The 24,124-nt window shown below is 54.6% G+C and overlaps 3 protein-coding genes across 4 annotated transcripts in view; all 3 read right to left on the bottom strand.

The window, feature by feature from the left end:
• GNG7 (G protein subunit gamma 7) overlaps positions 1 to 5,446 on the bottom strand; it is a 40,569-nt gene extending 35,123 nt beyond the window's left edge. Inside the window, exon 1 of the mRNA XM_042479486.1 lies at positions 5,277 to 5,446. The gene's annotated coding sequence lies outside the window, so the exon portion shown is untranslated. The remainder of the gene's footprint in view (positions 1 to 5,276) is intronic.
• A 3,083-nt stretch (positions 5,447 to 8,529) lies between these two features.
• DIRAS1 (DIRAS family GTPase 1) lies at positions 8,530 to 18,545 on the bottom strand. The gene is made up of 2 exons (XM_042479864.1): positions 18,244 to 18,545; positions 8,530 to 13,284 (listed from the first exon to the last, which is right to left on the bottom strand). Exon 2 carries the CDS (start codon positions 13,261 to 13,263, stop codon positions 12,667 to 12,669), a length of 597 nt encoding a protein of 198 aa, XP_042335798.1. The 5' UTR covers positions 13,264 to 13,284; positions 18,244 to 18,545; the 3' UTR covers positions 8,530 to 12,666.
• A 2,075-nt stretch (positions 18,546 to 20,620) lies between these two features.
• On the bottom strand, positions 20,621 to 23,954 carry SLC39A3 (solute carrier family 39 member 3). Of its 2 annotated transcripts, none has more exons than XM_042480321.1 (3): positions 23,803 to 23,954; positions 22,843 to 23,074; positions 20,621 to 22,667 (listed from the first exon to the last, which is right to left on the bottom strand). In XM_042480321.1, the coding sequence occupies exons 2-3, from the start codon at positions 23,047 to 23,049 to the stop codon at positions 21,912 to 21,914; spliced, it is 963 nt and encodes a 320-aa protein (XP_042336255.1). In that variant the 5' UTR covers positions 23,050 to 23,074; positions 23,803 to 23,954; the 3' UTR covers positions 20,621 to 21,911. The 2 variants fall into 2 exon arrangements, with proteins under 2 accessions (XP_042336255.1, XP_042336254.1); XM_042480320.1 differs by having other exon boundaries at positions 22,843 to 23,124; positions 23,803 to 23,953.
• Between the last annotated feature and the right edge of the window lie 170 nt (positions 23,955 to 24,124).

The raw sequence follows: 24,124 nt of genomic DNA, 5'->3' as shown, positions 1-24,124 counted from the left end.
ACCCCTTTTTTGCCTCCCTGTCCTTCAGCCTGACCTGGAAACTGCTGCTGATGGATGAACTGAAATCAAGACCTTCTCAGTCTAGTTTCCCAGAACAAGAACCCATATGAATTTGGGACTCACCAGGCAAGAGCTGGCCTTCCTTTTCCTCTGTAAGAGAGAGCAAACAGCCTCTCAGAACGCTTGGGGTCTGAGCCGAAGGAGGAGAGGGAGGTGGGAGTAGTGAGGAGGGTCAGAAACACACAAACACAACACAAGGACTGCCTTTTTGCACACATCTTCCGCTACTATTTTGAGCATCTCACAGGGATAAGCAAGAGAGTACAATGACACACATATTGTTTTTTTAAAAGGAAGAACAAGGCAATGCTGACCACTAAAACAGGATTAAGTGCACAATCTCCCGAGGGGGGAAAAGGCCGGCAGGAACATCAGGCGCTGCTTAAAAGCCTTCTGTGGATTTTTCTGTGGGGGGAGAAGAGCGGATGCTGCTGATGCTGCTCACAACCGCCCCATAATAAGATCATCCGGCAATGTCAGATTATGGACTAAGAAAGCTAATATTGGGAAAGAAGATTACAGCTGGCAGGGCTGCAAATCTCATTCCGGGCAAACTAGCTGGGTTTTCCCACAAAGGAGCAGAACCAGCCTCCCGACCAAAGGCCAGGGTTTCTCCACACTCTGCACTCACAGAAGAGCTTTTCTTTAGAAGTCTTCTCTCCAAAAAAGAAAAGCTTAAAAAACAAAGACAAACTGGGGGGAAGATGCAAAATGTCTTTTAATGTGTGCTTGGCTGGCTGGCTGGCAGGTAGGCATACACCAAGTTCAGAGTTTCCCACATTTTCATTTAAATCTTTTGTTCTCCATCTGGGGAAGTGGATTGATATCCATGAAAACCCATGCTCAAATATGAATCAGTTAGTCTTAAAGGTGCTGTTCGGTTCCTTTGATGTTATTTCTTTGAAAACATTCAATTCTTGTTCAATCATTTAGAATTATTTGGGAAAAGCTGGTGGAGGCTGTAAACAAGAGTCTCTCTTGTTTTCACCCGAAGAGACTCAGATGAGCTTCTGGCAATGCTTCTTGGGAGAGAGACCCCTTCCCCATGCCAAAGAGCGGGCTGGACGTCTGTATATCTAAAATACTTACCCCCTTTTTACTAAGTATTTCAGCCCGCAATAGCTCTTCTGACTGAGACACATTGGAAGCGGCAGTCCCAAAAAGTAACTTCTGCAAGCCCTGCTGCTGCTGTTTTGCTGGACTTGTGCAGCAATGTGTACCAGGCAACAGATGGCCGGTCTGCGCACCTTCCGGCAACCTCCCGAAATCAAACAGGCCAACAGCAGCTGCTCCTCTTCTGAATTCAGTCCAAGGTCAAGAGGGGAACCTTTGCAGAGACTCATCCATCCCACAATCGCACCAGGAGGAGGATGCAAAACCCAATGTCACAAAGCAGAATGGATTTGGAAGCTTTATGTGCGCACGCCTTCAAGTTGCCTGTCAACTTATGGCAGCCCCATGAATTTGAAAGGTTTTGTTCGGAAACCTGTTGTTTGAAAGGAATAGTCAGAGGTAGTCTTGCCAGTTGCTCTCCAACAGAGCCTCCAGTAACTGGGATTCCTTGGCAGTCTTCCCTCCAAGTTCTAACCACAGTTGTCCATGCTTAGCTTCCAAGACCAGACAGGATCTTTAGGGTGTTTGGACCCTATTTGGAAGAAACACACACACACACACACAATCCAAATTTCACAGGCCTATCCTGTCTCACTCCTTTCCTGCCGAAGATCCAGGAACCTATTTCTCAGTGTATCATTGGGTTAAAAGGTTATACTGTTCTCTTTTCCCCACTGAAACACCCTCAAAGCAGCTGGCAACCCTTTATTAAAAACCACCAAAACATCCCTTCCTAAAAGCCCAAAAGACAAGGGTCATAAAGGGACCAGGGAAATCAGTCTCCAGGGCCGGTGTGTGTGTGTGTTAGGGATGAAGAAGGGTTAGGGACCCCCACCCCATACTCCCACAGCACCCACCTTTGCAGGAGCTGTGAGGCAGCCTGGAAGTGCTTAGAGGCAGCATAGTCCCTTCCTTTTGCTCAGCTTAGTCAGCAGAGGAAGCCAGACAGTCACATTTGCCTAACATGAACCCCATGGTGGGTGGGATCCCCCCTATTGCTGCCGTCGCCACAGGAGTCCCTAAATTATAGGAGAAGCAGGAGGCATTTCCAGGCAGACAGGAATGACACACATGAGCTGAAAGAGAGACTCACCTCCTGGAGGGTTTCCCTCTCCTGCGTCACCAGGCTTTTCCCAGCCAAGTCCCAGTTGAGGAAAGAAGGCCTGGCAGAGCCCCCCTTGGCATGCGGAAGGTCCCAGCGTGACCCCAAACATCTCCAGGCAGGGCTGCTGAAAACGGGGCCACAGTCTGAACCCCTGCGAGCCAGTGCTGCTGCCAGCCAGTGTTCAGGACCCTTGCCTATATGTGACTCTGTCCATGCCAGTCTCCTGCACCCCTGTCCCCAAGTGCCACGCGCTCCTTCATACCTGAATGCCAGGCACAGCATATCATCTCAGGATCCTACAAGGCCGCTTGGACCTGGCCAGGACTACCAGCAACCAGACCAAAGAGACACATTCATTGTCTCTCAAACTGCCTTTGCAACACCAGCGTGGCCTGAAAGTCAAACCAGATTCCCTAGAAGAGTCCATCTACTCTCTGACTGGCTTTAAATAGACACATATACATATAAAGTTAGGGCAGAGCTTAGTAACTCCCAGAATCCCCCAGCCAGCAGGCTTAGAAGTCACTTTTAATCCCCTTCAAACCAAGTTTACTTTTGAACACATAAGACCAAGCTTTAGCAAATGTGGGAGAGGAAAAAACAACCCAGGAAAGGATGGAGAAGCAATAATGGACTATTTGCCTAGAAGGCCAGAGAGCATCTCTATAGACACAAAGCCATCAAAAAAAAAGCAAGCCTGAGGGAAATGGCTTTTGTTCTTTCTCACAATGGGAAAAAGAGACTTCTCACACACATACATTTGCAGAAAGACCACAGTAAGCTGGAGAACAACAAAGAATTCACTTCCACTCTCATAAGATCCATTTCTATCCCAAGAAGATGAAGAGGGAGAAATCTCTACAGGCAAAAACAGATGTCCCCTAAAACAAAACACACTCAAGCAGGCCTTGGCCACAAGAAGGGGGGGGATTCCTCAGATCTTAAGGGGGAATGCTTTGACAGGAAGCTCCAAGAGTCCTAACACAACACCCAAAACATGACACCATGCTCCCCATAACCCCTATCCATTGGCCAAGCCATTTGGGGTCCTAAATATCTGATCCTGTCAAAGCCCGTTACATTTGGCTACCTGGCAACTTCTCAAGACCAAAGCAATGCCTTGGCTCTCTGGCCTTCCTGCCTTCCTCCCTCGGAGAAACGTGTGGACATGGGCTTTTGCATCAGCAACACAACATTGCTGAAACGTCCACACACTAACCATTGAAAAGGGTCTGCTTCTCCGGCCCCATTAACCTGGGAGGCCTTCCCCTATTAAACCCTGGATCTTCCTGAATCTGGGCAAAGGAAACCCGCTGAGCCAGGAGGAACCAAGGCTGAAACTTTGCTCCAGTTTCCGTTTTGTTCCTCGTTGTCCAAAAGTCTGCCTGATGTTTCAGAGAAAGCCGAGGGGACTGTTCAGGAAAAAAGAAACAGTATATTAGAAATATCCCTGTACTTCTTTCTCATAACCAGTTTTCTCACTCGCAAAAGATTTTGACAAGACGTTATTCTGGCCCCAAAGAGAGAATTTCCCTCGATCATCATCGCTTTGCCCAACGTTTCATCCAAGATCTCCAGTTGTTAGCAAAGAACAGGCGGATTGCGTTACCTGTCTCTAAGAGCAAGAAAGGAATATGAAATCCAAGAGGTTTCCAAGTCATTTTCCGTGGAAACGGGCCCAAAGAAAACCCAGATGTCACACCAGACAAACCGTCTCACAACCCTCAACCTTGTTTAACCTGAGTCCTTCCAGTGCCAGAAAACCCGTTTTCTCTTGGTAAGAAGATTCCAAGGATCCCAACAGACTTGGCTTTCCGGCCGATGGGAGTCATGCCTTTCCTGCCCTTTGTTGCCTCAGAGGGGCTTCTTTGCCATTACATTTCAAAGCCAAAGCGCCAAAGACATCCTTGAGGATGTCGGAGGTTGCAAAGGATGCTGCAACGGAATGGGCTATATTTAGAGCGCCTTCCCTCCCACGCCGACTCCGAAACCGTTAATGCCTGGGACGCACAAAGTGCCACCGCCGCCACACAGGAGGGACCCGGGAGGCCGCCATGCCCCTGGGCCAAGGAGCAACGGAGGGAGCAGGAAGAGCGCCGACGCGCACAGACACCCCTTGCGCTTGCCACACTGTCCTATTGCAGGCTTCCATCTGGAGGGAAAGGGAGGGATGCAAGGGCTGAAAAGGTGGCCTTTCCCCTTTGAGACACGCTCACTCCAGCCGTCCTGCTCCTTCCAGGCCTCGGACCAACTGGACAAACCACCCGCCTTTCTCCAAAGCTGCACAGGATGAAGGGGAGCCTTGCTCACGCTTGGCCGGCCTGCCCTGCCTTTAGGAAGCAGGGCCAGGCTCACTCTGGCCAGGCTCTGGAACTGGACTCCTGCATCCAGCATCCAGCAGCCCCACCGCTCTCTTGCCAGGCCACTTCCAGGCCAAGGAGGCTGTTCTGGGAGGAAGGCGGCATGAAAGCGGAGTAAGTAAGACAGACGCAAGGGAGCCTTCAGGCGCAAGGGCCAGACCAAGAGGGCCTCAATACAGAGGCTGGTGGGAGAGAACCAGCCCAGGCCAAACCTAGGGAGGGGGCTCACCTTGGCTGCCCTCCTCAGCCAGAGGGACTCCATGGAGCTCCCTTTCTGCAGACCCCGAAGGCAAGGCCCCTTCCTTGGCTGAGTCTGTCCCAGTGGCAGCAGGTTCCAGAGGCCAGGCTGGCCAGAAGGGGAGGAGCCAGGACATGGGCAGCCCCTCCCCTTTCGGACCCTGATTAACATACAAGCCCCGCCCCCTCAATTAGCATGCAGGGCACAGCCCACAAGTTCATAAACCCCGCCTTTAATCTGCATCCAAGCCCCTCCCCAATTCTCCGAGCCCCGCCCCTAGCTCAACAAGCTCCGCCCCTCGATTAACGGTGGAGACTGCCTGGCCCCTTCCCACCCCCGAGTGGAAGGGGTCTGGTCACGTGAAGCTGAAGCGGCCTCCTTCCCTCCGCCCCGGCCTTACCTCTCCCTCCGCCGGCCTCCTCCTCCTCCTCCTCCTCCTCCTCGGCGCTTCTTTGGCCCCAGCCGCCTCCTTGCCTGCCTTCCTTCCTGCCTGCCTTCCCGCGGCGCAACGCACCCTGCTGCCAAGCCCTGGTCCAGGCAGCGCAGCCTCTCCGCCCGGGATCGAGACCGACGACTCCGCGCAGCCAATCAGCGCGACGCGTACCTCAGCAAGGAGGCGGGATCTTGCGCAGCCGCCATGTTAGGTTGCGCCAGGCTTGAGGGGAAGAGGCGGGGCGCCGGGGAGGGAGGGAGGCGGCCAATCGCAGCGCGAGGGCGGGGCCTCGGCGCATGCAGATATCCGTCCGAGTCTTGTTTATGCATGAGCCGCCTCTGCGTTATTCGTGAATGGCCAAAGCGAGCTCTGGGGGGACCTTGCAATGGCCCCTTCACAACAGTCCTGCCAGGTGGGCAGGATTCGAACCCAGACCAATAGTAAGAGGCGCCTCCTCTGCCCTCTTCATACAGTTTTCTAGCTGCAGCAAGCCATGTGCCTCCCACCCCAAATAAAGACGCATTACCCCTGGACCAGGGCCCAGTCCCGGCTTCAAATGGAGCCCAGTGGCCAGGAAGGCCGCACAATGGCCATGGAGGCTCACTGAGGAGGCCCACATGGCCACACTCTCCCAGCCTCTGGTCCAGCCGAGAAGGGGCTGCCTGCCAGGCAGAAGGCTGCGGCCTCTCAGGGCAAGGGAGGCTGGAGGTCACTTCCATGGCTTGGGGATGGTGGGATTTGCAGTAGAGCCCCGGCCGGAGGGCTGGGTACTGGTTCCCACCCAAAAGGGCAATGCCCACCTTCTTAGCTTCTTTGCGAGAACCAGTGGCCTGGGCTTGGGCCTTCCTGGCGGAGGAGTGCACAAACAAGATGGAGGCTGAGAGAGAGGGCCAGGGCAGGCCCTACAGAGAGACCCCAGGAACCACATCTGGCATTTGCTCCTCTAGGGGCCTTGCAGGGCTCCTCCTTGTCCTCCATTTTGAGCCCAGGGTGCCCAAGGAGGGCCAGAGCAGCTGGACCTCCATTTGCTCCTCTTCCCAGAGAGTCTGGGGGCAATAGTCCGGCCAATCCCTGTCAAAAGGGTCAAGGAGGGTGGGCAGCCCAGGCCTGGTGCAGGGATCCAAGGCAGCCCCACCGAAAGGCCAAGGATGGGCCAGAGTCTGGGCACACTGCAACATCCCTGTTGGTAGCAGCCTTCTCCCTTGGGAAGCCCCCTCCATCTGCCCCTTACTAGGAGCCCACACTTTTGGGAGGCAGAAATCCCTAGTTAACCTGCAGCCCTGACCCCTCTCCTGCCGGCCTTATAGGCATCCCCCTTCCTAGGTGTCTGGGGCTGTGTCCTTGTGTGTATATGTCTACATATATTATTTTTAAATGGCCCTCTTTTCCCAGCCTTGCTTAAAAGAAACATGGGACACAGAAGAGGAAAGGCCAGAGCAATTGCCCTCTCCTTGACGGGAAGAAGCCTCTGCAGCATCTTTAAAGCCCCCCAGGCCTCTGCCCAGGAGCTCTGTGTGCTTCCAGAGCCTTCCCTCCCTCAGGCCCTTCTCTTTGGGGAAGGCGGCTGCAGTCGTGGTGGGAACCATGCCCAGGCCCTGGACGCGATGCATGAGGAGGGGGCATTTCCTCGCTTTGGAGGGCAGCCGGCTTCCCTTCCCATTCACATGGTTTTCCTCTTGTCACCCCACTTTTGCCTTTGGAACCCCCCTCCCAAAGTCCCCAAAGCTTCCATCTCCCAAATGCCAAGGGAGCAGATGGTTGCCACAGCAACCTGGTGAATGACGCATTTTGGGATTTGCCAAGCAAAGGCCTGAGGGGGACATGCCATTTTGAAATGTGTGTGTGGTGCGGGTTCGGGAGAGGAAGGCAGCGGCAGAGAAAAACACTGGCACCACTGAGAGGAGGAAGGGCACCATGCCTGGCCCACCACAAAGAGGGACACAGGGGCACTGTGCCTTGGGCTCCTTGGCTTTGGGCTTTGCCATGGCCCTGGGGAGCCCACAGCTTCCGCTCAGCCATGGCAGACACACAGACCCAGGCCCATTTCTCCCCAGAACAAGAGAAAGGGTTATGCATGGGAGTGACGCAGGGAGGCTGCAGGGAGGCAGCCCTGGTTGCCACATGATCTCTCTCGCACCCACATCCCCTTGCGACCAGAGGGACAGGCTCTGACCCCATCCTTTGTCCAAGGGCGCCTCTACGGGCATCTCTTCTGCCTCCGATGGGCCCACTGCTCATCACAGCATTGAGGCTCTGGATGGAGGGCCAAAGGCTCAGCATGTGGAAAACAGGCTTTGGAAGCTTATGGTGGCCTTTCAAAGCAGAGGCAGGGGCCTGTCTTTGGCACACATGGCTATCTTTCCTTCCTTCCTGAAAGTGTTCCCATACCCCTCTCACACCCCATTTGGCTGGCTGGCTTTGGCACTGATGGAGAGGAACCCCACAGATCCTGCAACCCATGGCATGAGGCTCTTCGTTCCCAAGGCCAAGGTGGCCCCAACTGGCCAGAGTGCCCCAGACCAACAGTGAGTGACCTCTGTGGCATGGATAGAGATCAGCCTCCCTCCTGGAGCTCACCCTGAAATGGGCCAGAGTTACAGAGAGAGAGAGGGAAGGGTCATAGCACCCTTTTGAAGGCGGGAGTACCGGGATGGTAGTGATCCCCCATGAGAGGAAGGGGTTCCAGCTAAGGCTCCACACACCCTCCACATTTCATAGATGGAAACTGAGAGACATGCAGCCAAGAAACCTCAGTGTGGTCAAGATGGCAACAGGTATCAATGAGGAAGAACAGATGAATTTAAGAGGCTCTGCAGCAGTTTGCTTTTGCCGGAGCCCCCAGAGAAGGGCAGGACTCATCCCCTCTTCTTCCCTAATGAGACGATGGAGGGCAAATGGCACTTTGAAGGCAGTTTGTAGCAACTGAAGGAAACTGAGGGTAAAGAAGGGAAAGGAGGAGCAGAGAGAAATCAGGACATTTTAAAAGCATCTGAGAAAGTGGGATGACAGAGGATTACCTGGGACTCTCTGTGCCAAACTGACAGTTTGAAGGGAGGCCCCAGGTAATAAAGGAGACCCTCCTTTTCCAAGTACTGAGAAGTGGACCTCCCTCACCCTCTGTCCATCTTTGGCCAAAGGTGGACATTGAGCCAGGAAAGGCCAAAGTCTGGATGGGACCCCTGCCAGAAAACCCAAAGAACAATGCCAGCCGCCGGAAGGATGTTGGGATAAATCCGTTTTTATTCATTCAAGGAAGACTATTTTCTAGAATAAAGGCTACATTGTACCATTGGTTGGTTTCCATTTTATTATTACATCATCATCATCATCATTTTCATTATTAATATTATTTGTTAGTAGTAGTTAGCAGTAGTATTAATAGTAATAGTAGCATATTGTTATGTTGCGTCTTTTGTGGTTTCTCTTTCTTTCTCTTTTATAAAAAAGCCAGTTATGCGCAGGAGCGGATCACCCTTGTCATCATAGTTGGCGTCATGCGTGCTGGCATCCGAGAAATAGAGAGAGAGAGAGAGAGAGATATCTAACTGAAAGGAGGGACATCTATTTACAATGCAAAGGCTGCCTTTGTTGGGGGTCTGAGAAGCACCATCAATGGCTGGAGAGAAGTCGGAGATCTTAGGTGGGGAAGAAGGACCAGCCGTGGGTCCCATGGGCTGAAGCTGCACTAGGAAAGGGAGGGACGGTGGTACCTGCTAGGATTTGGACCCTCTGGCCGACTCTCCATAGCAGCAAAGGCCTCCAGTGCGAGAGATGCCAAGGGGAAATGAGCAAGGAGGAGGACCAACAGTGAACTCTGAGGGACAATGATGGCGCAGGGAGGGTTTCACAGCTGTGTGGCTCTTGGATGATCCACAAGTACTCCATGGAGGCTCCAGGTGGCCTTGCCTGGAAGGGGCCCAAACCCTGGGCCAAGTGTCCTGCGGAAGTGGATGGCCAAGCTGCCTCCAGGACTTGGGAGGTCACAGGTATGCAAATTGGGCCCATGGGACTGCCTCCCACTTCGGATTCATTGACATGGAGTCGCTTGTCCTTACTGGGACCTTCCATTGCCACCTCAAACCCTCTCTTCCCAACCCCCCCACATTCACAGACCCACTTATGCCACAAAAACCACCTTCCCAAGTCTTAGGATAGTCATAAGCACCCCATGCCGGGACGTTCCCCTTTCCAAGGTCTTTCCATCCCCTTCCTCACGTGAAGCAGCCGGTGCAAGGGTGGCCAGGGGCACCTGTCTAGTCCCTCCCTGCCCCTAGCCTCTGTGATGCTACGTCCAGCTGCTCCCTCGATCTGTCCAGGGTTGGGGCTAAGCCTTGGCCCAGTGGCAGAGGAAAGATCCTGCCCTTCATGTGTTGAGCGCATGAGAGGAGGGGGCTCCCTGAACCCTGGAGCGTCATCGCCACCCACCCACACTGGTGTCCTGGAAAAGGGCCCATGGGCATGGAGTGGTGCCCCGTCCTCTGTGTGTTTTAAGAAAAAGCCTGAGCACAAGACATTAGCCAAACAGGGCTGGCATTTTCACAAACTGCAAGCAAAAAGACCGCTGCAGAGTCTTGCAGACAACAACTCCTCTTATCCTCAAAGATTCTAGAAGTAAACGAGTCAATAAATAAATAAATAAATAAATAATAAAGTAGGCATGAACTGGGGATACAAAAGATGAAAAGGAAGGAAGGAGCAGGAACAGAGGTGCAGTTTGTGTGGGGAGGAAGAGAGGCTATGAAGAAAGCAATAGAGAGACGGATTGGTCCGGGGCCAAGCTCTCCTCCTGTCCACACAGACACAGCCAGATGCACAATTGCATGTATTCCAGGGCCTCCACCTGCACATCCTGAAATCTCTATCTGGAACCATGAGGGGCCAGCCATTTGCTTTGCGATTGCTATCTTCAAAAAAAAGCAAGGGAAGGTGCATCCAAACTGACTGAAAGGTCCTGGATTTTGTTCCTGCTCTTTCCAATTTTGTATGTGCCTTCAAGTCACCTGTTGACCTATGGCAGCCATGTGAATTTCTCATAGGGTTTTCTTGGGCAAGGAATCATCAGAGGTGGTTTTGCCAGATCCTTCCTCTGAAATAGAGCCTTCAGCACCTGGGATTATTTGGCAGCCTCCCAGCCTAGGGCTAACCGGGGCAGACCCTCCTTGGTTTCCAAGATCAGAGGGGATCTGGTGCCAACTTCAGAAGCTGGTCTAAAAAAGCTTGGATCATGCCAGGAGCCAGCAGAGAATATTCTAGGATAAACAAAATGCAAATCAATCTCTAAAATGGAAAAGAACAGGAACCAAATCTGGGACTTGCTGGCCTTTTTACTCATTCCAAATCCTGTGCCTGAGAAGAGCAGGATTTGGCCCCACTCTCCTCTGCCATTGTCCTCCATCACCCAGAAGAGCCTCCTGCATCCTTGGTACACTCAGACTCTCTTCTGTGCCAGTGGAGCAAGGAATGGGGCAAAGAGGGCAAAGGGAAGCCAGACTCTTTGCCACTGTCTTCCTCCTCTTCATGCCCCCAAATGTCTCCAGGACAAGGCTGGCACCGTGTGCTGCCCCATTTCAGGGTGAGTCTTCAAGGTGCACCAAAGGACCCCCATCTTGCACTTCTGCATTGGTTTTTACTCTGGGCAGGCAGTGGTTAGAACCAGGAGGAGGGAAAGGTAGCCTGGTGCCCTCTAAGTTTGGAACCCCGGCTGGGAGGCCAGAGTTCCACAACACTTGTGCTTTTGTGCTCATTCTCCTCTAGTGGCAAGGGGGCCCTTTGCCACCCCACAGAGGAGCCGAGGGACCACTGGGGCCAATGCAGCCGGTGCCCAGCCAGGCTCTCACCCAGCTGCCCTTCTTGTTGCCCCAGAGCAAGCCCCACCTGGAGCCCAGTGGACAGAGAGAGACAGACGGCCAGACCAAACCTTCACCTCCCAAGGGGCTGCCAGTGCTTTCCAAAGCGATTCAGGCTAGTCCGTGTCCCACTCCCAAATCCAAGTCCCCCCCCCCCCGGCCATCATCTGGGTACTCACCTCTCCCCCTCACCACTAGGCATGTGCTTTTTTGATTGGTTTTGTTACCTTGTTGCTTTAAAAACCAAACCACCTAAATTAAAAAATAAGTACTGTATATATCTGAAAGTCTGATGAGCGTATAAGTGGCAACGTTTACAGTCTGGCATATCAAGAGTTGCAATGAGGGGCGAAGAAGGAATGGGAAGAGAAGGAAGGAAGGCTGGCTGGCTGATTTTGGGGAGCTTTTTGGTCCCTGTCTCTATTGTGTTGGGGAGTTCAGTCCTCCTTGGAGTTGCAGGGGGGAATTTTCTCAGCCGGTCCTCCTGCGGCTGATCCCAGATGCCCTTGAAGCCTTGGCTCCAACTATGGAGACACCCCATCCTCTCTCCTCCATCCTTGGAGAGGTAGCGTTGCTCTTTGCTGCCCCTGGCATCAGCTGGTGGATCAGGTCCTGTGTTTGAATGGCACAGCCTGGCTGCAGTGTCACCTGCTTAGAAATTAAAATACCACTCTCCCGACACTTCCCCAGAAGTGTAATTTGGCCAAGAGGTTGAGGTCCACTGCTCTCTTCCTCCCAGAGGAGGGCCACCAGCTGTGGGTCAAAGAGGTCCAACGGCCTTTGGCTTCTGGCCAAAGAGGGAAGTTCTCAAGAAAAATTGTGCTCACGGTGGGTCAGCAGGGTTGCAAAGCCCAGTGGGGATTCGGCAGCGTTTTGCTTGTCCACACACTTCTGAGTAAAGTCCTTAAGGACAGGCCGGGGAAGGAGCTGACCTGTGTGCGGAGGAATTGTGCATTTCTCTGGTTGTGCAGCTCACAGCAGCCGGGACGTTTTACAAGTGAGAGGATCTCTCCTCTCCCAGCAAGGCTGGTTGTCGGAGTGGAGCCGGATCGGGGCCAGGGGTCTCTCCTCCGCTCCAACCCTCTGGGCTCCCTGCTTGGAAATGGGGGAGGGGCTTCCCCATCTCCACCGGCGTTCCAGGTTCCGTCATGTGCTGAGCCATCGCATCCCTGTGTCCAGTCCTCCTCTCCTGCAAGAGTCAGAGGGAAGCAAGCAAGATGGTGGGCAAGAGAGGCAAGGAGAGAGCGATTATGTTTGTATCTCCACTGTCCAGGAGGACCCAGGAGCGTATCTCCCGCATGCACCATTGCACTTTTGTGTCTCCAGCAGGCAGAGAGGAGGAGAGTCTGTGGGCTTCGGCCAGCGTCACAGTGGCCCAAATGCCACCACAGCACTTGAGTGATTGGGAGGAGGAAGAGCAGGAAGATGGAGGAATGGGACACCAACAAGGAGGAGGAGGAGGAGGATGGTGGTGGTGGCGGCGAAGGGGAGTGGCGTACCCCTGCCCCTCCTCACATGAGGCTGCACTTCCCCTTGATTTTGTCTGTCCTCTTCTGCTTGTTGGAGCGCTTGCCGTCAATGTTGAGGCTCATGTTGCGGCGTTTCTCCAGGTTGAGCAGCTCCTGGAAGAGCTCCTTGACGTTGTAGTTCATCTTGGCGGAGGTCTCCATGAAGGCGCACTTCCACTCCTTGGCCACGGCCTCTCCCTCCTTGGTCTCCACTTCCCGCTGTGTTTCGTCGCACTTGTTGCCCACCAGCATGATGGGGATGCTCTCCACGCTGCCCTTGATCTGGACAATCTGCTGGTGGATGGGCCGCAGCTCCTCCAGCGACTGCCGGCTGGTGATGGAGAAGACCAGAACGAAGGCATGGCCCTTGGAGATGGAGAGGCGCTGCATAGCCGGGAACTGGTGGCTGCCCGTGGTGTCCGTGATCTGGAGGGTGCAGACGCTCTTATCACAGCTGATCACCTGCCGGTAGGTGTCCTCAATAGTGGGGATGTAGGTGTCCCGGAAGGTGCCCTTGACGAAGCGCAGCACCAGGGAGCTCTTGCCCACCCCACCGGCTCCAAAGACCACCACGCGGTAGTCGTTGCTTTGCTCCGGCATCTTCCTCCGGAGGTCGGAAACCTGGCAGGGAGAGAAAGCAGAAACACAGACCTTCAGAGACACCTTGCCTCTTACCCAGAAGGAAGAGCATGCCGAGAACAAATCAGACAATGAACTATTGAAAGCTGTCCACTTGTGAAAAGTGTATCTGTCTCCACATCCTCCCTGAAGGCAGTGATAGTGAGGGGAGAGGCAGCTAATGTTGGCATGGCGTATGTGTCTCCTGTTCCCTCCAACTTTTCGTAGGTGAAAACCAGGACACGTGTGGCCAAGCACCAGCAGAGCCTGGCCAAGATGATGGGAAATGTTATTCATCATGAGGAAGACCCAAGCCGGGAGAGGCTGCCGAAGCCTGCTTTTGCCTGAGCCAACAGGGAAGGACAAGATTTCCCTTTCCCCATCTCTCATGCCTTGCTGAGTTAATGGAGTGGCAATGGTTTTGCACTGAGCGTGCCTCCAAAGAGAATGTTCTTCAAAGTGAGAGTAACCCAAGAAGCAGACCCTCCTCTCCCAGGGGTCCCCTCAGGTAGATGGGCCTTTCCACGGACCATGGGCATCTCCCTCCAAGGGAGGGAGGGAGGGAGGGAAGGAAGGAAGGAGGGAAGGAAGGAAGGAAGGAAGGTAGGAGGGTCCAAGAATATGGAACCCAGTAAAGACTGCCTTTCAAGCACCGCTGCTGCTATAAATAAACCTAGTAGAAACCAGTATCAGAGGCCTATGCCAATGGCTGCCAAAGCACCTGCCTTTCCTATCTTCTCGCACTGTCCCCCCCCCCCCAACAGAGGAGGCAGCTTTTCTCTGTGTATTACAGATGGAGGAAAGGAAGAAAGCTGGAGGACCCTCTTGTGCCTCCTCTTCCTCTCAGCAGCTGCCTCTCAAACCTCCTTCCTCCCCTCATGGCTCTTTCGACCGACCAGAGAAACTCCTTGCCCTGGGAGCATCTGCTGAAGGGCAGAGGAGAAGACTCTCCCGTGGGAGGCCTGGGGAGTGGGATACGGGAGAAAAGACCACCTGCACCACCACCACCCCCACTGATTCATCAGGGCTTCCCATATTTCCAGGGGAGCGAATTTGCCAGAGGTGGTTAATCACTGGAGCGCCAAGCAGAAACCCATGCAACCGGGAGGAGGGAACCGCACTGCAGAACCAGAGGGCAGCTTTTACGGTGCCATTCCATTGCAGAGTAGCATGGATGCGCCTGGTTGGACCCAAGGGTGATTCCTGGTCGGCAGCAGCAGCAGTCAGAGGAACTCAGTGCTACCAGGTTAAGATCACCCCAGACCCCTTTCTGCCTCAGTCTTGCGTCTGCTGACATCGCAAACCTGGCTAGATTGCTTGCCCAGATGCTTATTTTTCTGGGTGGCTTCAGTTAAAGAGCTCACAGAGGCTGATGTCAGGGCCTTTTTAGCTGTGGCACCCAGACGGAGGAGGTGTGTTTCCTCCATTGGCAGCAGGTGCACCTTGCCTCCTTCTTCCAGAGGAAAGACACTTCCTTGCCTACCGTCTTTCAACTTAGTGAGTTGCTTGGTTTTAACCAAATAATTTTTTTAAAAATTTTAACCAAATAATTTCAGGTTCACTCGCCTCTCTCCTGTTGCATCGGATGGAAGTGCAGACGCAGAGTCCACAAAAGCCAACTCCAAATAAAAATTGCTAGTCTTCAAGGGGCCACAAAGGTCTGCTGGTTGTTTCTTGCCCCCTTGAAATTCTGGTCTTGAGGCTCTGCTATTTTAATCGGCTTTAGACTTATCTGGCTGTCAGCTGCCTTGAGAGGGCAGATGGGGTGCAGGAGGTTCTGGGCTAGCTAAGGTATAGATCACTGAGCACCGGTTGGTCTTCCTGCCCTGTTTCTCTGGTGCCAATGGAGGGAGCCTCCTTCTGCCCCACCAGCGCCCCAAGGCCCCCCTCTCTCCCCTTGGCAAGGGTAGACCCCAGCTGCCTTCTCTTTCTTGCAGCCCAAGTGCTCTGTGGATGGCGTTGATCTGGTCCATCCTTTGCTCTCCTACCCCCAAAATCCAGGGTGTGGGGTCTTCTCGTGATTGGCATGACACCTTCCCTTTCCAGAATCCTCCATTTGGGGGTTGGCTACCCATAGAAGTCCAGGGCGAGTCGGCCAATGGCATTGGCATCTCTGTGTTGGGCATCCGGTTTTTGTCCCCTTTTCAGCATCTCACTCCCTTCCCCCCCAAAAAAAACCTGGTCCTGGCGGAAGGGCAGGACAACAGGCTTTGCTTCACTGCCCCAAGTGGAGGCATCCCATAATAGGATCAAGCTGCTTCTATTTCTGGACGCTTCTGCAAGTTGGCCAGATGGCCATCCTGGTCTCACCAGCAAGGCCGCTTGAGCGGAGCCAGATGCTTGGACATGCTGGAATTGTGTCCAACGTCCATCCGAGGCTGAGGGGCCCCTTGGGATGGGGCTGGGCTGCCCCCTGTGTGGACTCCCCCTTCTCAGCCCCACTGGCAGCATCCTCCGCTGGTTTGGGGTTTTGCAGCTGGGTCCCCCCCCAAACAAAGAGAAAGAGGCTGCAAGGGAGGACTCTGGGAGAAAGGGTTTGGGGGCACAGCCAGAGAAGAACCACAGGGCTTGTGATGGGGGCACTAAGGGACACAAGTGTGAAGCCCTTGGGGCACTTTGGGCAGGGCAGGACCATGTTCTGTGGCTCCAACTGAAAGTGTATCAGGGCAGGGAGAGAAGGAAGGAAGGAAGGGGACCATCATCGAATGAACCTGTAGAGCTCAATGGGAAGGAAATAAAGCCAAACATGGCTTGTTCTCGACTAAGCAGATGCAGAGCTTGGAGGCCATATATCTGGTGTGTAATGAGAATCTTTCCTCCTTTAATTTTTGGGAGATTTTTTTACTCTTTTAGATGAATTCTCCCTCCGCCCAAAACCAGGGATGTAGCCAAGGGGGGGTTCTTGGGGTACGGACCCCCCCTTCCCTTAGAAAAATGGTGTGTGCTGCTGCGCCGCCGCACCCAAGCCCCAATATAATGGTGGCACTTAGTCTGGACCCCCCCCTTCCTAAAATCCTGGCTACGTCCCTGCCAAAACCTTATTCAAAAAGCAACCCAGAGTGACAAACACTTTAACAAGTAACTTAATGTGTGACCTTTAAAGCATCAGCAAACAGCTTTTAAATTTGCAAGAATTAATAGAAGCAATTATTATTTTTTGTAAAGTAACTTTCCCTGCTGCAAGGAACTACCAAGTCGACACGTTTGCAGGGCCTTCTCAGCCCAGAGGCTCTGGGAAAGAAACGAAACTCAGTCCTGCTGCAAAGCAGGCTGGGATGCCAGGAGACCTGGGTTTGAGCCCCACTTGGCCATGGAAAGGCACTGGGTGGCCTCAGGCAAGGAAGGCAATGGCAAACCTCCTCCTTGGAATGAATCTGACCAAGAAAGCTTTAGGAGAGAGTCAGCAGACTGAAGCCAAGGTGGGTCTGAGCATTGGGCCAGGACTGCAGGAGACCCGGGTTTGAATCTTCACTCAGCCACGGAAAACCAACGAGTCACACTCTCTCAGCCTCAGAGAAAGCTTTGCCAAGAAAATCCTGTGAGAGGGAAGCCTGTGAGTCACCTTAAGTCAAAAAGGGAGATGCTGCAGAGACCAGAAGAGAGACTCTGGCTGGATGCAGAGACCTTTCCTCGCTCTCCTCTAGAGATTTCCCCCGAACAACTGACCAGGAGACCCAGCAAGAGACATTTGGCTCCCAGATCCAGGGCTTGAGTTGCCAAAGGCCAGTAGAAAAGACCAATTAGCAAGAGGAAAGGGATGGCTCTCTTGCTGCCTTTTTAAGGAGGAAAATGCTCCAGCAGAAGTCAGCATAGCTTTGCCCTCTGGAAGCAGAGGATGGTCTCTAGGTGCTCATTAAAATGGCAGTGGATTCCCTGAAGGGATGTCCTGGCATCACTTTAAAAGAGACAACAAGAGGGAAGCCAAGGTTTCATTTAGGAAGAACCAAACTCATCCATCCATCTGTCTGGGATGGCTCTTTTTAGGAAAGGAAAAGGTGCAGGTGCTCAGCAGGCGCCTTTTGCTTCCGCATCTCCCTCACAAGGCCCAGGGATGGGGCCTGAGAGCCTCTGAGCATGGACAGAGTCACTAGAGTGCCACCCTGGAACCAAGGAGGAGGGGGGGGGGCTTTGGCTGGCATTTGGAAGGGAATCACGACCTTCCTTCCTTCTTCCCTTCCTTCCTGAAATGGGCTCAGAGACCTGTGTCCTGCCGGATCCTTTGTTTCCTTTCCTGAGTCCCTCTCTCCTGGGGCCATTCATCCTCAGTCAGCCTTCAATAAAGCCATTTTCAGGGCAGCCTTGGGGCTCTTTCAGGGGGGCCAAATTTTGGAGGGGGACCCCTTCCCAGAGGGGCTCCTCAGGGCAAAGGGCAAGAGGCCCAAGGGGGCGGCTCTGGGACCCCCCGGCTTCCCTGCTGGCCATTGCCTCCGTTGGGGCCAGATGGGTCTCCGGGGGTCTTTCCCTGGCCAGACAGGGGCTCCGGGGCCCAGGCCTTGCCGGCCTTTCCTCCACTCTGGGGCCTCTGATGATGGGATCTGGAGTTTTCCTGAGGGGCCTGTCCCCCCGAAAGAGAAAGGCCTGGAAGGGGGGTCCTGGGGCCACAAACAAACACAGTGGGCCCTGAAGGGGCTCCATGGGAGGGGGGCTTTGGGGGAGGAGGGGGCTTTGCCCCCCAAGGTGCTCCCTCTCCCTCCCAAGGGAAGGAGGAAGAGGAGGGGAAGCATCAGCACCAGCATACCTTTTTGGGGGCAGAGGAGGATAATGCTGAGACCCCCCCTCCCTGACTTTGGGCGTCGTATGGGGGGTCTCCTGGGGGTCTGGAGGTAAGAGCCCTCTCCTCCTCCTCTTTTGCTCCGCGCAGGCGCCCTCCCCTCCCCTCCTCCCTGCCCCTCCCCTCCTTTTTCGCAGTGGGGCTCAAGGGGGGGCCCACAAGAAAGGAGGACCCCCTCCAATTCATCTCACCTGGAGGAGGAGGAAGAAAAGGAGGAGGAGGAGGAAGGCTCAGCCGGGCCCCGATCCACGCAGCCTCCGCCGCCAAGCAGCCATCCGGAGGAAGGAAGGAAGGAGGGATGGAAGGAAGGAAGGAGAGAGAGGGACGGGCGGACGGATGGATGGAGGGAAAGACGGAGGCTGAGCCGAGGCTGCGTCGAAGGAAGGAGGGAGGGAAGCAGGGAGGGAGGCGCGTCACGTGTGAACGCCTCTGACACGGGGATTGAGCGGGAGGGAGGCGCCTCTGGAGGCCCAGGAGGGCGGGGGGCGCCCCTTCCTCGCACCCCTTCCCTGCCTCCTCCTTCTCCATCCATCCATCCACCCACCCATCCTCTCTTTTTCCCCATTCATTGACTCTATCCTTGCTTCCTTCCTTCCCCTGTTGGGGAAGGCAGGGCCCTGGGCCTCAGGCAGCCAAAAGGCCTGGGTCAGCCTCAGGGGAGGCAGAGGAGCCAGGGCAGAAATGCCCAAAGGAAAGGAGGCCCCTTGGGGCCCATTGGCAGAAGAGGACCAGGAGTTGCTCCAGGGACAGCCTACCAGGGGGCCTCTCCCCCTCTGCAGAGGGACCCAGAGCAGAGAGAGGAGCCCCACAGATGGCCCTGCCTGGCTGAGAGAAGGGACCTGGAGGGGCTAATCCTTGGGGCCGGAAAGAAGGCCTCTCTGCCTTGCCTCCAGCAAGGTTCTCCTGCCTTACTTTATGGTTAAACCTTACTCTGCAACAGCGTCCTTAGGGCACTTTAGCAGGAATCCTGCCAAGTCTTTCCCTTATCCATCTCAAATCTGGTCATTCTTAAAAATGTAACCAAATTGAATGGAGTCGTTCTCTTTCAACAGTGAAGCACACAAAGAGGAAAGAGTGAGAACCAAAGAGAACCAAAGTGCTTTTGGGCCAGATCTCTCTGGGCACTTTCCTGGCTCTGCCTTTTGGCTCCTGGCTCTCCATCGATGTGTTGACACAGTTTTGTCTGATGTCATTAGCTGCCTTTTGCAGACTGTCACTCTTTTGGCAAGCAAGTCACATGGACCTTTTTTTGGGAAAGGAGTGAAACAAGGCCCCTGGGTCCCTACTCTCAAAACAGACTGACTTCAGGGCAATAGGCCCTCGAGGTCTCTTCCAGCTCTCTGGGTCCATGGCTTCTCTGAAAGACAGCAAGGGGTCAAGCTGGACAGCACAGACCTAAACACACAAGAAATAACTAATGGAGGAGTGACCTGGCCCTCTGTTCTCCCAGAGAGGCCAAGGCCCACAAGATGGCTCCAGGCCCCTTCCCTTCTTGGCTTGTAACCAGTGCTGCTGCCCCTTGGAGGAGCAACACTAGCCTCTCTTTGCCATCCTCCCTCCATGGATGATGGAAGCTGCCAGCATAGAAACACACTGGATGTTAAGAGACCTTCTTTCTGGCTCAAGGATAAGTATGTTTCCCTTTATTAAGGCTGGTTCTCTGATTCCCCCTCCACCTTCTTTCCTAACTCTCTGGAGTCCCACCGTAACCACTGGGCGACGCTCCCTTCCTGAACCTGGACTGGATTTGTGGAGAGTCCCTCTCGGGTGATCCCTTCAAGGAGAGTTCCTCCCTGGTGATTCACGCGGCCAATTAATACCCAGCCGTTATTATTAATAGAGCCGCCTGAGGAGTCGAGGGAAACAGGTAGTCCCACGGACACAAAGCCGCCGCCGCTGCCGCTGCCGCCTTGCATCTCTGCCCACAGAGGCCCTTTGATGGAGGCTGGGGTGATGCTAGGGGGCTTCCCCAGAGGGCTCTCTCAGGCCCAGCGGGGGGAACCATTAGCCACGCTGGGCAACCAGGCCTCCTGGCTCACCGGACTCAGCGGGGACCAAAGGAGCCACGGCCGGCCGGGCAAGGAGCCAAACTGGGAAAGAATGGCTGGTGGAAGAGCCTGGCTCCCAGCAGCCCACAGACTCATGGTCATCTCTTTGCAAAGGGAAAAGAAGCACTGCCGGCTGAGGATGCCCCATGGCTGACCCACAGGATGTTCTCTCCATGGACTCAGGCAGCATTCCAGGTGCCACAGAAATCCTTCACCCGGTCAAACTGGAGATGGTGGGATTTGCAACCCAGCTGGCTGAAGGTTCAGGAGGTGCCTCCGCAGGACTGTTCACAAAAGATCATAAAAGAGCTTTGGTGGTGTTTTTCTCAGAAAAGATGCCTCGCCTCAATCAATGGATCCTGAATTATTTTTTAAATAGCTAAATCCAAAATAGCTCCAAACCCATTTTTGCTAAGGGTTTCCTCTCACAAAACTGGCCAGAATCAAGAAGGGAGATTTCTGCCATATTTGGAATTTCATTCTTTATGAAGACAGCCATTGAAAAAAAGGAAGGACAAAAAACATTTTAAAAAGGGGTTTTATTTAAATACTGGCTGACTAAAAAGCCAGCTGTTTTTAGCACAATGGCAATCTCTTTCAATCCTTCTGAACTAAGTCTAAGGAAAGGGGGAAAATAACAGCCACCAGCCGACCCTCAAGCAGGAATGTAATAAATAACACACACACACACTTGCATTTCTCCATGCTAAACTTGAGGAAGGAAGGGATGTAGATGTGATTTTAAAACAAAACAAACAGAAAACACACCGAACTGACCACATTTTGCCTCGGAAACAGTCCCTGCAACATCCTCTCCAAAAGCAAGGCTTCTCCGAAAGACCAGACTCAAATTTGAATCCAGAGTAAGGTGGAAACAAGATTAGTGCAGAAACCAAACCTTTGGCCTAGGGAGCTCCCCCAAAATCAGATGCACACCACAGTGGGACCCCAAAGCGCCTGTAATGTCCATGTCTGTGGAGCTGATCAGAAAAATACAGCCAAAGGGACCAGCGTGGAAGGTGCCTAGGCTTTGCCTGACGCAATGAGGCAAACTCTCAGACTTGCCGAAAACAGGGAGGTCTCAGGGGGCATCGCTCTGTAGGGCAGAAGAGGGGAAGCAGGAGAAAAACCCCTCCCCATTCGAGACGTCCAAGAACTGGCCCTAACCTAAACCGTACAAAACAAAGCAGAGGATGGGAGTGGAGAACACTTGCTTATGACCCATGTTTTGATGCCTAAGCTAAATATTAGCAGCAGGAAAGAAGCAAGAAGTGGTGCTTGGAGGGCAAAAGTGCAGAGCCTGGGACCAGCCATCAGAGGCCCCTTTGGAAACCTTCTCCCTTTCCATTTTTCATTTGGGATATTGGGAGAAGGAATCAGACTCTTGCCTGGAAAAATAAAAGAGCCACCCAAGGCCATCTTGGCTCTGGGGAAAAATCCCTCATGGCGAGGGGGGCTCCTTGTTTACCATAGAGAGCAAGAGTGACCTTTGGCCCCTTGGGATGCGAGAGTCATGCATCAGGTGGCCCCAACACCCCCATCGTCGGTTGACATTTTCCCCCTTAGGATTCTTTCAGAAGGGGGGTCGGTCTCAGCTGCCGAGGGCTCCCTGAGGACATAAATGGCTGGGCAGGGATGGATGGCGAAGGGCCACCCCTGCCCCACAGCCATGCCTGGCTGTCTCAGTGCAGGAGGGAGATGATGGCACGTGATTGCAAGAGGCCTCCTCCACCTGCGTCTTCAGCCCCTTCTCCGCCATCCCTGCAGTCATGAGGAGCCAGGCTGGCCAGGCATCGCCCGCTCGCTTTCACTCACCACTTGAAGAAGACCAGCCCGGCCAGGACAGCATAGCCCAGCACCAGGAAGAGGACCTTGAGCAGCCGGTCACTCTTCTCCTCCAGCTCCTTGGCCAAGATCTCAAAGAAGGTGACGAAGAGGAAGGTGCCCCCGGCCAGGCCTTGGAGGAGGACGGAGGCCACACTGCTTGCCACATTCTGGGCGCTCTCAATGCCCAGGCCAATCCCGATGCCCAGCGGGATCATCAGGCTGACAGCCACGGCCAGCTTAGCAGCCTCCCGCAGAGTCAGCCCGGTCTTGGCCATGCTGATGCCCAGGGCCACAGCCACCAGCGTCTCGTGGATGGCCACCCCCAGAAAGAGGCCGATCACACGGTCGCCCTCCTCCTGCAGGCCCAGGGCCAGCCCCTCAAAAACTGAGTGGGCCGACAGGGCAAAGACCAGGCTGAAGAGGCGCAGGGGCCCCGAGCGGGAGAGCTCCTGGACATTCAGGCCGTGGCTGTGGCTGTGCTCCGGGAGGCCATGGGGGTGGTGGGCGTGGGGGTTGCTGTGCCCCCAAGAGGCCTCAATGAAGGGGCTCTCGTACTCGGAGTCGCTGCCCGCGTCGGAGCCAGCGTTGAAGGTCTCCAGGTCGATGAAGGAGGGCTTCTCCTTCCGGAAGGTAAGGATCAGCTGCTCCGCAAAGACCGTCAGGAAGAAGCCCACCAGCATCAGTGTCTCCGCCAAAGGGTAGTCCGTCGTCACATTCCCCAGTTTCAGCACCTCTTGGAGCTGGGAAGGAGAAGGGAAAGGTGAATAAGATCCACTGTCAAGGCTCTGCTCCACAGGTCTTTCTCCAAAGGCAGAGGCCAGATGGCTGCTGACTGAGTCCCAGACCTGGAGGCCCCATTCTTTGCTGAGGCAGGGCTACCGTTCCTGGGGCCAACCCACCTACCTATCTACCTACCTTCTCTCTCACGGTGGGAAGCAGGGCATTAAAGCAGGTGGCCAAGAAGACACCTCCGCCGAAGGAGTTGCAGAGGGCGATGGCCCGCCTGGACCGGTGGGCTTTCTCGTAGTCAGCCTCGATGATCTTGACTGGCAGCAGGGACCCTCCCAGCATCAGCACAAAGACCCCCACCAGGCACAGCACCTTGGCCACCAGCACCTTCATCGCGGCTCCGTCCAAGGGTCTCCCTCTGGTCAAGGGGTCAAGGAGAGTGGGTGCCACTGGGAGCCCAGGGGAGCCCTGCGGAGAAGGACGGAGGGGCCTCAGGGGCCTTGGCAGGCTGCAAGCAGCAGGAGAGAAGCCCTTGGGAGCTCCGTTGGTTAGGGCCACAAAACAGCCATGGCTGCCGCCCTCTCCCTCCTTCAGTGCTTTTGTCCTCCAAGAGGCAGCCTCAGGGGAGCTTTTGCTCGCAGCAGGAGGAAGCTATGCCCCTCTGTCTGGAGGGGTCTGTGGGGCAGCCCTTGGAGCTGCGCTTAGACCAGAGACCTCCTCTGAAGCAGGGCCCCCACCCAAAGGCTGTCCAGGCCTGACCCTGCTGAGCAGCCAGGCCTCTGGTGCCTCTGGGCCCCTTCCTATTCGCTCAGGAGAAGGGGAGGAAAAGGCACGGGCTCCTTATCAATGGCCCACCGAAGGAGAGCCGCCATGGCTGAGGCTGAAGGCCAGGAGTGGCTTAGCCCGGGGACAGCCATGGCTAGCACTGTTGTTGTTGTTGTTGTTATTATTATTATTATTATTATTATTATTAATTACTATGGCAACTGCCAGGGGCTCAAAGAGGAGGCAGGAGGAGCGAGAAGGGCGGCGGGAAGAAGAGCAGAGAGAGCGAGGCACAAACAGCCGCCATGAGCGCCACAGGGCAGCCCACCTTCCGCAGCCATGCGCATGCGCACTAGGGAGCCCCCTGCCCGCCCGCCTCACCTCCGGCTCCGCTCTTCGCTCCTCCGCCGGTCATCGCTTCCTCCTCCTCGTCTTCCTCCTGCTTCTGCCCTTTCTTGGCAACTGCCTCATTCCCCGCCGCCCATTGGATGCCCAGGAGCCACGGCGCCGCTCATTGGCCACCTCGCCCATCCGTCACGAATCTGCCCCCGAGCGAGACGCTCTCGCTGGCAGCACTTCCGGTACTTGCGCTAAAGGCTTCCGCCGCTCCTTCTCACCGAAAATGGTGCCCGGCCAGGAACACGTGTCGCAGGAGGAAAGTTCCGGCACTAATTAAATGGCAGCTAAACCCCATTTTGGTAGA

Source organism: Sceloporus undulatus, chromosome 7, assembly GCF_019175285.1.
Source record: "Sceloporus undulatus isolate JIND9_A2432 ecotype Alabama chromosome 7, SceUnd_v1.1, whole genome shotgun sequence".
NCBI classification, from domain to species: domain Eukaryota; kingdom Metazoa; phylum Chordata; class Lepidosauria; order Squamata; family Phrynosomatidae; genus Sceloporus; species Sceloporus undulatus.
The sequence above is the reverse complement of the archived record's forward strand: the minus strand, read 5'-3'. Positions and strand labels throughout refer to the sequence as shown.